The 15,144-nt window shown below is 31.6% G+C and overlaps 2 protein-coding genes across 3 annotated transcripts; both read right to left on the bottom strand.

Moving 5' to 3' along the window:
* Positions 1 to 918: 918 nt before the first annotated feature.
* Positions 919 to 4,405, bottom strand: LOC141663952 (uncharacterized). The gene is made up of 4 exons (XM_074469798.1): positions 4,250 to 4,405; positions 2,173 to 2,243; positions 1,330 to 1,434; positions 919 to 1,246 (listed from the first exon to the last, which is right to left on the bottom strand). The coding sequence occupies exons 2-4, from the start codon at positions 2,215 to 2,217 to the stop codon at positions 1,127 to 1,129; spliced, it is 270 nt and encodes an 89-aa protein (XP_074325899.1). The 5' UTR covers positions 2,218 to 2,243; positions 4,250 to 4,405; the 3' UTR covers positions 919 to 1,126.
* Positions 4,406 to 7,644: 3,239 nt separating this feature from the next.
* On the bottom strand, positions 7,645 to 14,902 carry LOC141667691 (protein FAR1-RELATED SEQUENCE 11). 2 transcript variants are annotated; one of them, XM_074474279.1, is made up of 5 exons: positions 14,701 to 14,902; positions 14,331 to 14,425; positions 10,366 to 11,390; positions 9,329 to 9,772; positions 7,645 to 8,599 (listed from the first exon to the last, which is right to left on the bottom strand). In XM_074474279.1, the coding sequence occupies exons 3-5, from the start codon at positions 11,341 to 11,343 to the stop codon at positions 7,973 to 7,975; spliced, it is 2,049 nt and encodes a 682-aa protein (XP_074330380.1). In that variant the 5' UTR covers positions 11,344 to 11,390; positions 14,331 to 14,425; positions 14,701 to 14,902; the 3' UTR covers positions 7,645 to 7,972. The 2 variants fall into 2 exon arrangements, with proteins under 2 accessions (XP_074330380.1, XP_074330379.1); XM_074474278.1 differs by lacking the exon at positions 14,331 to 14,425.
* Between the last annotated feature and the right edge of the window lie 242 nt (positions 14,903 to 15,144).

Genomic DNA, 15,144 nt, shown 5'->3' on the forward strand with positions numbered 1-15,144 from the left:
CAAGTCCACGTCAGTCAAACAAGAAGGTCAACAACAAGATGGCGGTAAAGTTAGTTAAAACAAAAGTCGACAATATGTTAGAAATGAGAATGTGAGCTAGTATTGATAGTGAGATAGTTTGATAGATTCAGTTAGAGATTAAGATAGATAAATATACATCATCAACGATGAATGTTCTTGTCTACTCCTTTCTCATCCTTCCCTTGGCGTTCTGATACAAACGTACGAGTTCAACATCCACCCCAACACGCACTATATGAGGCCTAACACCTACCCAAGTAATCATTTTCTTAAGTTTATATAAGCTACTCCATTATCAACCCGGCACGAAATAATTGCTTTTATGTCTATATTAGTCAACCTCAAAACTATCAAACAATGAAGTAGCTTGAGAACAAACATAAACTCAATATCTTGATAGAATATATGACCCATTAATCATCTCAAACACACAAATTTACCACAAAATTAATGATTTATTAAACTTTCCAGAAACTTTCCTATGTTTTCTTGAAGAGCAAAATGCCATACTGCACAACAAGACCCTTTCGAAGGGTGATGATACTAAATATGTCTTTCGAGCTACAATCGACGATAATAGATGTGCTGAACCAAACCTCTTTAAATTTAAGACCAATAACAGCACAAGAACAATAGCAACACTCCTTAATTGCTAAGAACATAAAGTTACTCGTACCATGTCCTTGACCTTGTTACAGTTTTTTTAATTTTAAAAGGGAATCATAAATTAATAGTTAAAATGATAGTTTATTTCCTTCTGACTGAATGTAACATACTTAATTATTAATATGAGAACCGCTGTTAAAAAACATATCATTCAGAATCAGAACTCATTATAAAAAATATAACTTAAAAAAGGTCTGTTGGCATGCCAAGTATGTCAATATCATATCCGTATAATGCTAAAAACAAATTTTAATATTCATACTCAGATAGAGGCGTATTCCAGAATACCAAATAATAGGTATTCTATCAGGTAACTACTTTATGCTTATAACAATAGATATACTTGCTGTAACAAATTATTTGTCCCATATTAAGATGTTGCTTTTCATTTTTGAAGAATTAAAACCTCCACATATGTGGATGTATTTCACTATCAGAACTAAGCTTGCGCGAGATTCTTCTCTTCGATGCTAGCATCGAGCCTTTCTTTCCTGTGAGCACGTAGCCTCTCCTTGAGTTTTTTACTCTCTTCAAAATTTGCTTTTCGCTTCATGGCTTTCTGCAAATTAAATTATTTGAGGCTCCTATATTGATAACACTATAATATAAATCAAATGAAACATCACACTACGAAGATCTTACTTCCTCTCGGAAACAACGATCAAGCTTTATCTTAAGATTAGTGCAATCACCAAAGAATTTCCCAAGGGGGTGGTCTACATGACACTTCTGGAACTGCTCAATGATCTATACAAAACAACCAGAAATATCACATTTTACCAAGTATTATAGTTACCACATTCTGTAATTTAATGCATGGGTTAAATGGGAATCAGAATCGTAGTGAATACTGAGAACCAAAATTTTGAAAGAAAAAATTGCACATCAATAAAGGACAGAACCGGGCTTGTTTACTTTGAGATAGTTAACAATGTATATATAACTATGTACACGAATAATAAAAAAAACGACAGCCCTACCAATTCTAAAGATCCAACATAGGTTTTGGATTTATGATTTAATACATCTAGAAAAGGGCCTACTTGGGTACTTCCCTATTTTCATAGTAGCTTCCATTTCATTGTCTTCTCTAGTTGTACGTGTTTGTATAAAGTTAGGATTTCAAATCGTGAATGTATAAACTCTGTAAAGAGTACTCTAAATGAGAAAGTTGATCCTTGTGTAACTAAAATGACTGGGATCAGCATAGAAATTTCAAAACAACTTAAATTACTTCATTTAAAATCAGGTCAATTATGTCCAATAAAAGTATAGAAGTTTCTTCTGTTACCATTATCCACAACATACATATTTGTCTTAAAATTGAATTTTACGCAAATCATAACGAGGTAAACCCGTTCCAAACATTTATTATATAATTATACACTTCCGCATAACAACACGGCATTTAAAAAATCATTTTGTGTCCGTAACTTCTACATAACACAAAACCTAAATTACACAAAACAGAAACAAGAAACTTACTTCAGCACACATCGGGTGTCTGTGTAAAGTTAACGGAGGATGCATTTCGCAGATTCAAGCCTTATTACACACTGCAACATGAAAAACAAACAAACGTTTAAACAATGTCAGCTAATTTAAAAACTTGCTAAAAGGCAAATCTGTTAAACAAACATATAGAATCATATTCAAATTACAAGTTCTACTAATGTTTAGTCCTATATAACACACTGCTAAGATCGCAAATATTATCAATCATTGTAGCTCTAAACACCTTCAAACTTTGATGCCAATCATCTTATATTTCCTGTAAGATAATATGAGACACTTCACTGGTTCAAAGCAATGACGAATTTAGCATCAAATTGCAGTGGGATAGAGTCCGTGGCCAATTCTGCACTACGCATTTAGAAAATAAATCAATTGCTTCTAAGCTTTCATAATTGTTTGCCAACCATTGTTTTGCTACCAGCCTTTCATTTCTGACATCTTCTTCCAACATATTAAGTAAATATGAGTAGACATATGGTGATTTGTTTTCCTTTTGAGTTCAGAAACTTTCTCATGCTGACTTTGCTTTATGTTGTTTATTAACTTTTACGTCTTTTGTATGTGCCTGTGTGTCACCTGTTTGTAGACAACACTGTTGTCGGGAAACTGGATCTTCTCATCAGATGTCGTCTCTAACACTCTATATGTGTTCATTACTATCGCTTGATCCTTATATTCTTCAGTTGAGATGTACGCACAATAAGAAACTTGAAATTCTTTATCATCATATCTATTAGACATTAGTTGTCGACTACTCTGGCTGCTCTATAATGCTCAAGTTTTCCAAATTTTTGTGTTTGATATTTGAACATTTTTTAACAATGACTAGAATGGAGACTAAATCAACAACCGTCTTTGAGATTTAATTCTTTCTTTTATAAAGAGGTTTGTGATCTGTTGATTCAAACACGGAAATCCTTAAAAATCCTAAACAAAGTAACTGGATATGCGATTGCTTCTTATCACTACTACTAAATATAAAAAAAAATGGGTTCCATATATAAAAAAACAAGCATTTTTTTATTTTCTTAGTACACAAGACATAAAATATAGATAGTCAGGCCTAAACAGAGTGGAACTAGTATACAAGTTGAAACTAGTACTGATATTTCATTACTAAAAGTGAAACCTCCAAAAAATATCAACATAATAATGAACTAATATATTTCAAGAGCACAAATACAAAGCACGCAAACTTACGGGTGACCCATCAGGTCTAGTGATGATTATAGTTCATACAGACCATACCGATTTAAATTAAAGTTATGTGTCCTCTAGTAACTGAGTTAAATACACAAATACAAGGGGTATAAACAATTTAGCAGTGAAATGCAGAACAAACAAAAATTAGGACTCGGGACTAGAAAATTTAAGTGCGTAAACGAGTTATCAGTAATACTCCCTCCGTCCCAAATGTTTACATTTGGGTGGGGCGCGGAGTTTAAGAAAAATGATAAAGTAGTGGAGAAAAGTTGAAAAAATTAGTAAAGTAGTGGGACCGATTAATATTATAAAGTGGGTATAGTGGAGGAAAATAGTGGATGTAGTTAATTTAAAAATTATAAAAACTTTACTATTTTTGGAAATTTTTGAAATGTAAAGAATTGGAAGGGACATCCCAAAAAGGAAAGTGTAAATAAATGGGAGGGAGAGAGGGAGTACTAATAATGATAGCAGCAGCAAACATGAACACCGTAAGAAATCTACACACAAATACTGATAAATGTTATCAGTAAAACAAGATTGATTGATGTCTCCGGTGGAGAAATTACACAATTAGGGAGTGTTGAATATTCGGAAAAAGAAATCAAAAATTTGTTAATAAACTAACAAATTAATTTTGTTGCGGAGGAAATGGTGCGATCTAATAAACGGAATGAATAAAATTAATTTGTTTAACAAAGTAACACATTAAATCCAAATATTTTACACCTAACTAAATTAATTCAAGCTTAACAACTACATACATACATACATACGAGTTTACAAATCATACCTAATAATAAATCTGGGTAAATGAAAAACAGGAAATGGAAGAAAATCAAACCTGGAACGGTGTCGTATAGTGAAGTGGAGAAACCGGGTCACCGGAGCTCCGATTAGGAACACGGCGATAAAGATTTTGGCCAGCAAATTAATTAAACCTCCGTGTGTTTGAAGTAGTTTTTTAATCCCAAAAAACTCTTTTTAGAAATGCCAACAGGGGGAGCTTTTCATTTAAATAATACAAAAAGCTATTTAAACATTTATTTACCGAACAATTTTATTAGAAATACCTAAATTCTCTGAGCTGGAAAATAAATTGAAGAGATATTTTAAGATTTACTTAGATTTTATTTTTATTTATTTTTATGATTAAATAAAGTATTATATTAATTATTTGTAATAATTAATAAAGAAAAGTATCCCTAAGTAGGTCTATCGATAAATCGGATTATCGGATTAGATATGATCATCCATTTAATTTTACGGGATTCGGATTCGGATCATGATCGTATTTTTTAGAACATGATCTATATCACGGAATTTCGGATTGGAGTTCCGATCCGTATATATTTTTGAAAAATAAAAAAAATTCACTTTTTTATGTAAATATTAAAGAGATTCGGTATGATTTTAAATTCTAATAACTCAATATTATGATTAATTATTTTCCATAAACTCAAGTATTATCTCACACAATTTTCATTGCTCTGAGATGTGATTATAAATGGGGTTATGCAATACAAGACAGGTAACCCTGTTAAAAATTCTACAAAATGCAGTAGCATTTCTAAATGCCTAGATCCAGTACACTCAAGGTCTTTACTGACTACAATCTGGTGTAATTTTAATAATTTTTAATATAAAGTATAGTTTTAAATATATTATATATCATATAAATTCGGATTGAATTATTAATGGATCGAATCACATCAAATCCATATTTTATGTTTTTCAGATCGGATTTTTCTGGGTTGGATTTTTTCGGATCAGATTTATTTTTAAATGATCCGTATCCGCTCTATTAAATTTTGGAACAAATCGGACCGGATATCTGATCCATTGATCCATGACAGCCATACCCCTAAGTAGAGATGCACAAAAAACTTATCGGTCCGGGCTTTAAAAAGCGCGGTTTTTTGAAAACGAATAGGGCCGGGCTTTTTCAAAAATCAGGTCGGGCGGGGCTTCCTAAGAACTATAGGATCGGGCCAAACCGGGTTTTATCCTGGCTTTTTATTTATATATTAAAAAAAATTAATTTTTTATAACTCGAATTATGAGTAGTTTAAATACCGGAGAAAATAATTTTTTGATATATCAGATAGAGTAGTTTAAACACTGAAATAAATAATTGTTTTTTAATATTATATATAAATAGTCATATATACATTAATTGCTTCTAATATTAAAATATAATATTTTAAAAATCATAAAAATTATTGTGTATTTTCAAATTATATATAAACAAGTCGGTTTTTTAATCTGGATTTTCAAAAACCCGGGCTTCTATCCGGGCTGAACCGAGCTTTTATCCGGACCTTTTTTGAGCCGGACTTTTATCCGGCCATTTCGGGTTTCGAGCCGGGCTAGATTTTTTGAGAAAAAAGGAGGCCCATTTTCCGGATTTTTTTCAGATCGGATTGGATTTTGGGTTTAGGAATTTTTTGAACATCAACCCCTAAGTCAATGAAGTTACATAAGGTTTTAGTGTATTTTAATAATAAAATTAGTAAATTTATAATCAAATTATATTATTACAGATATATCCACGGGCATTAACATTAAAAATTTATTTGTACTCATCTAATACTTACGAAAATCAAGTTCTAACTAATAAATTTATACGTACTCGTATTTTCTTAAAGGTTCGAGTCTCCAAAAGTAGATGAATTTTAATTATTAACGTTAAAATCCATTAATCAAACATTTCTTTATGCATAAAGTGGTCAAATTTATTAAATTAGATATCAAAATTTGGTCCAAAATTATGTAACATTTTTATTAATTAAATTGATGTAAATGCAAGATTTCATTATTAACAATTATTAGAGTTGTTCAAAAGAAACTGATTAAAAGCAATGCACATAAATAACTATTAGTTAGAAGAATACATATTTATATATCTGGTGAACCTAAAGTTTCTAAACAAAATTTATAAATGTTAAGCAGAACTAAATAACATTTTAAAAGGCCAACCCTTTCGCTTAATATACATTTTAGTATCAGTAGTCTAAAATTATATTTAAATAAAATATTATTTTATTTAGTTAAAATATAATAAAATGAAAAATGTATACAGTTTTAGTGATTTAACTGGTCGGAAAAAATGGTGAGTTTTGTTACATTTAATAAAGTTAGTTAAATGTCATTTATTCATGTCTAGAAGTAAAACCTGATATTACTTGTATGCACATTGATGTAAATTGAAAAAATCTATTTATTTTCGTAACTACAACATTTTGTTAATAACCATTAATAAAAAAAAGTTTCTGAAAGTTAAGATCATTTAACTATTAAATTGAATAGGTAATCAAAATTATACAGGGTATTTCAAAGATACATTTTTCAAGTTTTTTTAAAAAAATGGCTTTTTATGTTTTAATTTGAAAAATATGATTTTTCAAAAAAAAAATTGGCAAAAATATGATGTTGCAACCCGTGAGTTCTCATATGCAACAAAAAAGATTTCATACTTTTCGTTGTTTTTAGTTGCAAACTGTAATTTTACAAAAAAAATCAAAAAATAGTAAAAACGCAAACAAACTTAGAAAGTATTATTTTTGATATTTCTCGAAATTATACGATGCAAATAATTTTATGTCGCCGTTTTATCTAAATATTTGATTTTAATTAATAATTAATATTTCATATTGAAATGATCATTTTAATGCTAAATTAAAAAGGTCCACTTAATTTCATAAAAACAAATTAAAACAAATTTAATATATAATCAATAGGTAATAGGTGTAATTAATGATCATAATTATGTTATTGAATGTTAGAAAAATATTTTAATAAAAACTTCAGAAAAATGAGAATTCAACAAAAATAGCTTCAAATATTTTGGAGTCTCTTGCTATTATAATATATATATAAATATAGATTTACTTATAATACAACATGTGATATTTGAGTTTCACTATTATTAATTATTTTGTATGCAATGTGTTGGAGTTCACCATTAATAATTATTTTGTAACCCACAACGTTGCATTTCGAATTCAATTTTGGTATCAATTTTGTATCTTTAACATTATTTATTTTATTATAATGGATCATTTCGAATTATTTTTGAGATCATTTCAAGATTATTTTTGGATGTAAATTGTTAGTCAGGTCATAAAATATGTGATATTTTTCCCTATTCTAATCCTTATTTTTACTATCTCAATAACACTTAATTATTTTTAAGTTTGCACTGAAATTTTTTATAATAAAAAAAATACAAATTCAAAAGACTGCAAAGGCATTGTTTACTTGACTGTGGTCTCATGAGAGGCTCAAAGATTGTGCTTCAACTTCGAAGAACATACAATTTGACACAAGAAATATAACTTGCACAGACTCCATGTTTTTAGATATGTCAGTACCAATTATATCATTATCTGGCAAGTACATCAAATTGTAGTTACAAAAATGTAGGCAGGGACTAACAGCAAGACATCTATCAACTCTTTTTCCGAAAGTAATACTAATCTCAAATGTAAATCACTTAATTCTTATATTTCGACGAATGTTGATCTCCGCTTTCTACAACAAACTCTTGCTATGGTTCTATGGTGCATCACCTGTAATCAAGATTCTTTTTAAAAGAAGCATTTTCTCTCATGCCTGATGACGAAATGGGATGCTCTTTAATCCGAGACAGAAGTATAGAAACTTGGTCAGTTGCAATACTAAGACGATCTTTTGACTTGGCAGATTCTGTGATAAGAGTTGACACCATATTTTGTAATAACTGCACCCGTTCTGCGTGATCGCTTGAACTAGTATGGAGGAGCTTGGCAGACGGAGTGCTGATTCTACGCCATCGGAGGGGAAGGTACCTCTCTGGGATCTGAAAGCAATTTCCCGTAGAAAGAACTCGAAGTGCATGCCGACAAAGTATTCCGGAGAACTCAAACTGATGGCAACTGCAACTTATTATTCCTTCCTGTGGTGACCAGTAAACACTCCTTCCTCCTTCAAGTTTTGTGTGGTGCCTAACAAGAAAAACTTCATCCATCTGAAATGAGGCATAATGGGCCGCCAAAACAAGTTGTTCTTGAAGCTTTGAAAATGCAAAAGGGGTCAATATTATGGCAGCATGCGACTCCATAGGAGCCCCAGTTTTGAGGCATATGTTTTGAATATTCTGTTGCATTGTTTGTTGTTCTCCTGCTTGATCTTTAAAATCCACAGCAGTGGCAACCTTTTACATAACTATGTTAGTTGTTGCAAGTAATGACTATAAATTGTATACTAAGCATGTGTAGACTATAGATTCATCTCATGCAAATATACAATGACAATTTGCTGCATCATCAACTGTTTTAGGTGATTTAAACTAGTCAACCAAACGTTCGTTTGCATATTACTATACAAATTCATCTTCTCCAATGAGTTCCAAACATTAAAAAAAAACGGATTGAGGAAGTTTGAAAGTAGCTCCCGTCATTTGACAAATCTGTCACATCTTAACTTTTTTATTTTAAAATTTGATTTCCAACAGGTAAGATTGTAATGAGCATGTTAGATTACATTATTCATGAACGCTCGTGAACCAACTCCATAAGTACGCACGTGAACAAAATCTTGAACAAACTCAATGAGTAGGCTCGTGAACAAAGTACATGAACAAGCTCGTTTAAAGCCTTAGCCACTGGAGATTCTATTTGTGAAACTTGCTGCCCCACAAGTTTTACATTGTGCACACTATTCTTCTACCATTCAGGAACCTCTATGATTACTGGGATGCATAAAAATAAGTTATTTTGCTTATATTAAGTAATTCGGGACCTTTTTCCTTATGAAGTATGCATATGTTTGTTTATAACTGTCATCGCCGAAACACAGGGAATACTACATGATATCTCCAATTACCGCAGTAGAGAAAACAAAATTAAAAAAAATGTTAACTTGGAAGATAGAATGAACATACTTGCTCCACAAAATGTGAAAGTCTTGTTTGTGCACTGAGAAACCTCTGGATGAAAGCATTAATAGACTTTGCATGTCCGGCTGTGGTCATTCCAGCGAAGAAATAGCTTCTTAAATACGGCAATGCCCAAAGAGATCGTAACGCAAACAAACTTGCTATATGCCTGTTTGTATGAAGTCCAAAGGAAGTGACCATGTCCCTCCACCCAAGTTCAAATTCCTCAATTGACTCCATATTAAATAATCGATAAAACTCCACCTTCCACTCATTGTAGCGTTCTCCCAGGACTGCATTAAACCAAGATGGGAACTTTGCCACAATCAACCAAATGCAAAGTGCATGCTTGGTGGTAGGCATCTCAATTGATATTGCTTCTTTCAGACACATATTTTGATCTGTTAATATTGTCTGTGGAGCCTTCCCATTCATGAAATCGGTGAATGCCTTTTAACATATGAAATGGAACAGAATAAATAAGCTCACAATGATCTCATCTTACACCTTTATTTGCATACAAAAATTTTAACATTAATTTTCGTCATTTAAACAACTCATATATGAAACATAAATATGCTAAAAACATCCGATACATTATTACGTTGAAGGTTTAACAGGTCATTAATATATAAAAACCCAGTGAATAACAAGGCAAACAAAATCTTATAATATATCTAAGGATAAGAATGTTACTACTTTGCAATTTTAACTAGTTTTATCCGGAACATGTTATTGATTATAATTTGTATGAAGCTAGACATGAGAACAAAATACATGCTCATCGCAAGAAGCAATTGAATGCTTGATGTTGTAAAATCTAGGATTGACAATTTTTAAAGGCTAGCTACTAATTGAACTGACTTTTCGACCGAAGGACTAATTATTACCGTTCCCATAATTCTGAATCTGTTTCACAATTTGCCACTATCCCTCTTAATGTTTGAAGAAGTCAGCAGAGTTGATAGTTCAGAACGAGTTAACAAATGTGCTAGAGAAAAACACTGGTTAACCTAAGAGAATATGATAATTCTATGATTTACCTTCAGAGCCCAGGAGAATGATTTCAAGTTTTCCTCCCTTAAAAGAACACAACCAAAGAAGCAAGGCATGCCATAGTTATTCATTCCAACCCATATTCCAAGGGGCATGTCAAATGCAGTTAAACGACGCGTTGTATCAAATACAAGTGCATCACCAAACACCTCATATGACCTAATTGAAGAGGCATATGACCAGGCAATGTTCTCCAGCCTGTTGTTCAAATCAAGCGTATACTGAAACTGAAAATTAGGGTCTTTATCCTTAATATTTCTGCACATTCTCAGTAAATCTATGCTCTCATCTTCTGGATCAACTTTTCTAAATGACTGAAGTAGATTTCGAACATCCTTCTCCGTGAAGGGCAGATATCCAGGTTCCACACACTTCTCAAGCTCCATGAGCCTCATCATTTGTTGTACTGAAATTCCAGTTTTGGCAAACATGAGAATCCTGCTCTTGTCTGTATCTGAAATGGTTCGATATGCAGGAAGAAAACGAACTTGGTTCGCCTCCAGAAGTTCATGATTATGATTGTTTCCAAATCCAGTAACTCGCCATTCTGCTGCTCCCATTTCTGTTGTCTTGCTTATCCGCATATATGCTTGACAATTACAGCGTGAGGACTTGCGATTTCTTTGAGGTTTATTTTCAGTCAAGGCTTTGACAGGAGTATTGCCTGCACGGTGGCAAACGAAGTATCGTCTCGTAAGCCCTTTGCCCACCCCATCTTTACCTTCTGTGCGATGCCGGCGAATAGAAAATCCATTTCTTTTGGCAAATTCACTGTAGAAGTCATAGGCAGCGTCATGAGTGGTAAATCTTTGTCCAATATAGGGAATTATATCATTTGATTCCAAGGAGAATCTTGAATCATCTGGCGATTCCTCAGTGCTGCTTGTATCATCCAAAGACAGGGACCTTTGCTCAGAGTGATCATCGTAAACAACCATAAGATTTTCAGTCTCTTCAGACATCATAGCCCCCTCAAATCTTATTGCAGATCAAACAGAAATCATCTAGTAACCTGCCACATCAAAAAAAATAACCAGAAATTTTTTTAGTCAATTCTCATGGGGGAATACAGAAGCACCACATTCAACATAAGGAGTTGTGACAATTAAATATGAATACTAGCATATGTTGGCATACCGGCCGCTCAAATAGTTAAAAGATTTAAGACAGACTAAATTAAAACTCTCAATGTCTACTCCATTTCAATATGACAGAATAGTTAAACTGTTTGCATAAAAGCACCTGTACAATTTTTTGTTTCTAGTACTCTATCAGCCCACCGTTAAAGTCCAATCGTGATGTTTCACACTTCTAAGTAAATATTACCATTTCATTATAATCACATAATGGCTGATTACAGGCATGTCAGTTTTGCTTTGTTCTCGGAACACAACACCCCCCCCCCCCAATTTCAAAATGATACGAAAGGTGAACTAAAAAGACAAAAGAAACTTAAGTGATCATAAGCAATAGCTAATCTCAACAAAAAAGATTACTTTCTATTAACTGTCAATTATCTTGGCTAAACGCGAGAAACCAACCATACACTGTCTTAAAAAGAGCCAGTAGCACACAAGAATATCTAAATGATCTGAAACAATCAAATAAACCAGTACATATAAAATAATGATACAACTGAACTTTGAAACGTAAGTAAATGAAAGCACACCTAACAAGACTTGTATATATCACAAATTAATACCAGCTCATGCGACATAGTCAATAAAGCACCAAAAGGCATCAATTGATGCTGTACAGGCATATACATTGGACCTGCAGAATCTAATTGTATAACTAAATGGAGGGGATGTAAGGCATATACAACTTCATCTAATAACAAATACACTACGTTCACCCACATACCTTTCAAATAACTAACTAAAACACACCCATTATTTAAATGAAGGAGATGCTGTGGACTACTGACACCATCACGATAATTCACTTCATTGGGAACTCTATGGTAGTTCCCCATAGGTGGTTATACTGTGTAACAGGAATATACGCCACAACACCAACAAAAATACCATGTAAGAAGTCAGAAAAATTAAATGAAACACAAAGAACCGAACTTCCATACAAAAAACATGATCTGAGCAAGTATCTTAAGATTTCAGCTAAGTGATTCAACTTTCTTAGATTTTGAGGTAATGCTTAATATTTGAAAGTAGTAAATATATCTTAACTCCTAATGAAATTTGCAATGACCCACTAAACTTTTGGCTCCGCTGATCACCCAAACATTATAAATAATTATAATTTATAATTTTATATTTAATATATAAATATAAGTACTTATATAATTAACAAATTATCAAAACTAACATCTTTTTCCTTCTAGCTCCTATCGATAAATTGCTCGTTCCTGGTCATATTAATGTCACTTAATATTTCATTATTATAAATTTCAATAAATGTGTAAATAGTTTACCCTGTTCTATTAAATAATCTTTATATCTCAATTAAAACTTTGACATTTATATATAATCTAAATAACCATAAAATTAAATCAATCATAATGGCCACTGATTGATTGTCGGCAACATCGCTAAATAAGCACACTGAATGTTATCTATACTGATTCAGTATCATAATTACTACACTCCAGTTTTCCCTTTTCAAACAATTCTAACACATGTTATATGAATTTACAATTCAAAAGCTTAATAGCTTGATTCATACATCTGTTGGTTATCATAATTCATACATAATTTAATTATAACTTTGAGCAATAGAAAGAAGTGGAAATACGTAAAAGTTGTAAAAAAATTATTAAAAGCAGATACAGTATGACAACCAAACCCTGGTCGCAGAGTACAATGAATATAAGCCTTCTTATAAATGAGACTTATCACCTTCCATTCACCTATAATACCTCTATTAATTTTATTTTGGTTTACAATCTTGTTTCCTCTTTTGAAATCATTACACTTGTCATATACAAGTACATATTTTATTTACATAGTAAATTATCCTTTACTTTACATACTAAAGTTATTTATTTGAATAGTCATAATTGTGTATTTTAATTATATAGTAAATTATTAAGTTCAAAATAATAAATAGGCCCTCTATAAGTAGAAAAAGAGTTCATACCCATTAGTATCGTCTTCACTCCTTCAATGTAAGGTCGAGGTTTCAACCTTGCCAAAGAAAAAAAAGTGTGTGCGTGTGTGTGTTTTTAACTAGCAGATAACGTCTAGTACTTTGTTAAAGGAGGTATCTTTCACCTATTTAACGTGTTATTTCATTGTACTCGATTATAATTTTAATTTCTAAGTAAGTTGTTATTAAAAGAAACAAAAAATTTAAAACAATTAACCGGTTATAGTTAGATCTCAAACTTACAACCTCAGGAAAAACATAGCCCCAGGTTTTTTAAAATTAGTCTACCTGAGCTGACTGAAGCTTATGGTCAAGATATTATTTATTCAAATTTATTTTTCAAGGAAGACACTTTAACTATATTAATGAAGTTCTCTTAAACAACAAAGCGAAGCTCTTCATTAAAGGGTAGATTATCACACAAAAACTGCTACCTTGAAACATTTATCACTTCCAAACGTAACCAAGTAAAAAAGATCACTCAAAAATCTCACTTACCAAACCAGTCAATGAAAGATATTTAGCACAAGATTATGATTTTTCCAAATTCGCTTCAAATTTTGTACAATTTCATCACAATACTAATTTAAGCATCAAACATAACTGACCTGAATATACATAAATTATAAATACAACCAAATATTATGCAATGAGGGTGCTATGCCTATACCTCCCCTAAATTTTTTCTATTGCAGAAGGCAATACAGTACCTCCGAGCTAATAGTAAAGATATATATATCAACTAAAACTATTTTCAAAAGACATTTCATCTGTAACTATGAATAATCGACTCAAACTAAAGCTCTGCATCCTGATGTTAGATAAAAAAAACCTCACTAGAGCTTACTCATTGCCATAACAAACACAATGACCACATAAAAATGCTAGCTTCAGCAGACAATCTAAAAAACCGCAACCACCCGAAATCAACCACAATCTTAGCTACAAAACCAATTAAAGAAAAAAGATTTAGCACAACAAACCATGATCAAGAATCTTCCAAATTTGCATAAAATTTCAAATACATTTCCTTAAACAAACCAAACTAAACATCAAGATAACTACTTTTGTCATTTTCAGACATTACCAAAACCTTAACCAACAATAACTCAAACCTTAACTGAGATATTATATACATACAAAATGTTTATAAGCTAGATTGAACATACCATGATCAAATAAATAGAAAGATAAAAAGTGGGTCAGTGAATACTTACAAAATATAAAAAGTTGAGTCTGTAAATTAAAATAGTGGCTTTAAAGATGGTTGAAATTTGATGGGGGGTGAAAAAAGAGGGAACAAATTGAATTGAATTGATGTGGAGGAGGGGGAGGAACCCTAATTTGCGCAGATGGGGTGTGTTTATAACGTGCGCATATGCCTTATCTAACGCCTGCTTGCCTTGTATGTATCATGGATGCAAGCTTACTAGATTTTTGAGTTTAAGATATTATGTATAAATATAAATATAAATATAAATATAAAAAATAAAATTGAAAATTGAAAATAATTTATAAATAAAAATTCAAAAATAAAAATTACTAAACCAACTCAATCAAATCAACTAAACATATACGGTTTGTGGGGAGGTAAGATTTATGTGGAACATGCCCTTATTTCGAAAAATAAGGGAGACTGTTTCCGAAAATATCTCCGGCTT

This window comes from Apium graveolens, chromosome 6 (assembly GCF_009905375.1).
Source record: "Apium graveolens cultivar Ventura chromosome 6, ASM990537v1, whole genome shotgun sequence".
NCBI lineage: Eukaryota > Viridiplantae > Streptophyta > Magnoliopsida > Apiales > Apiaceae > Apium > Apium graveolens.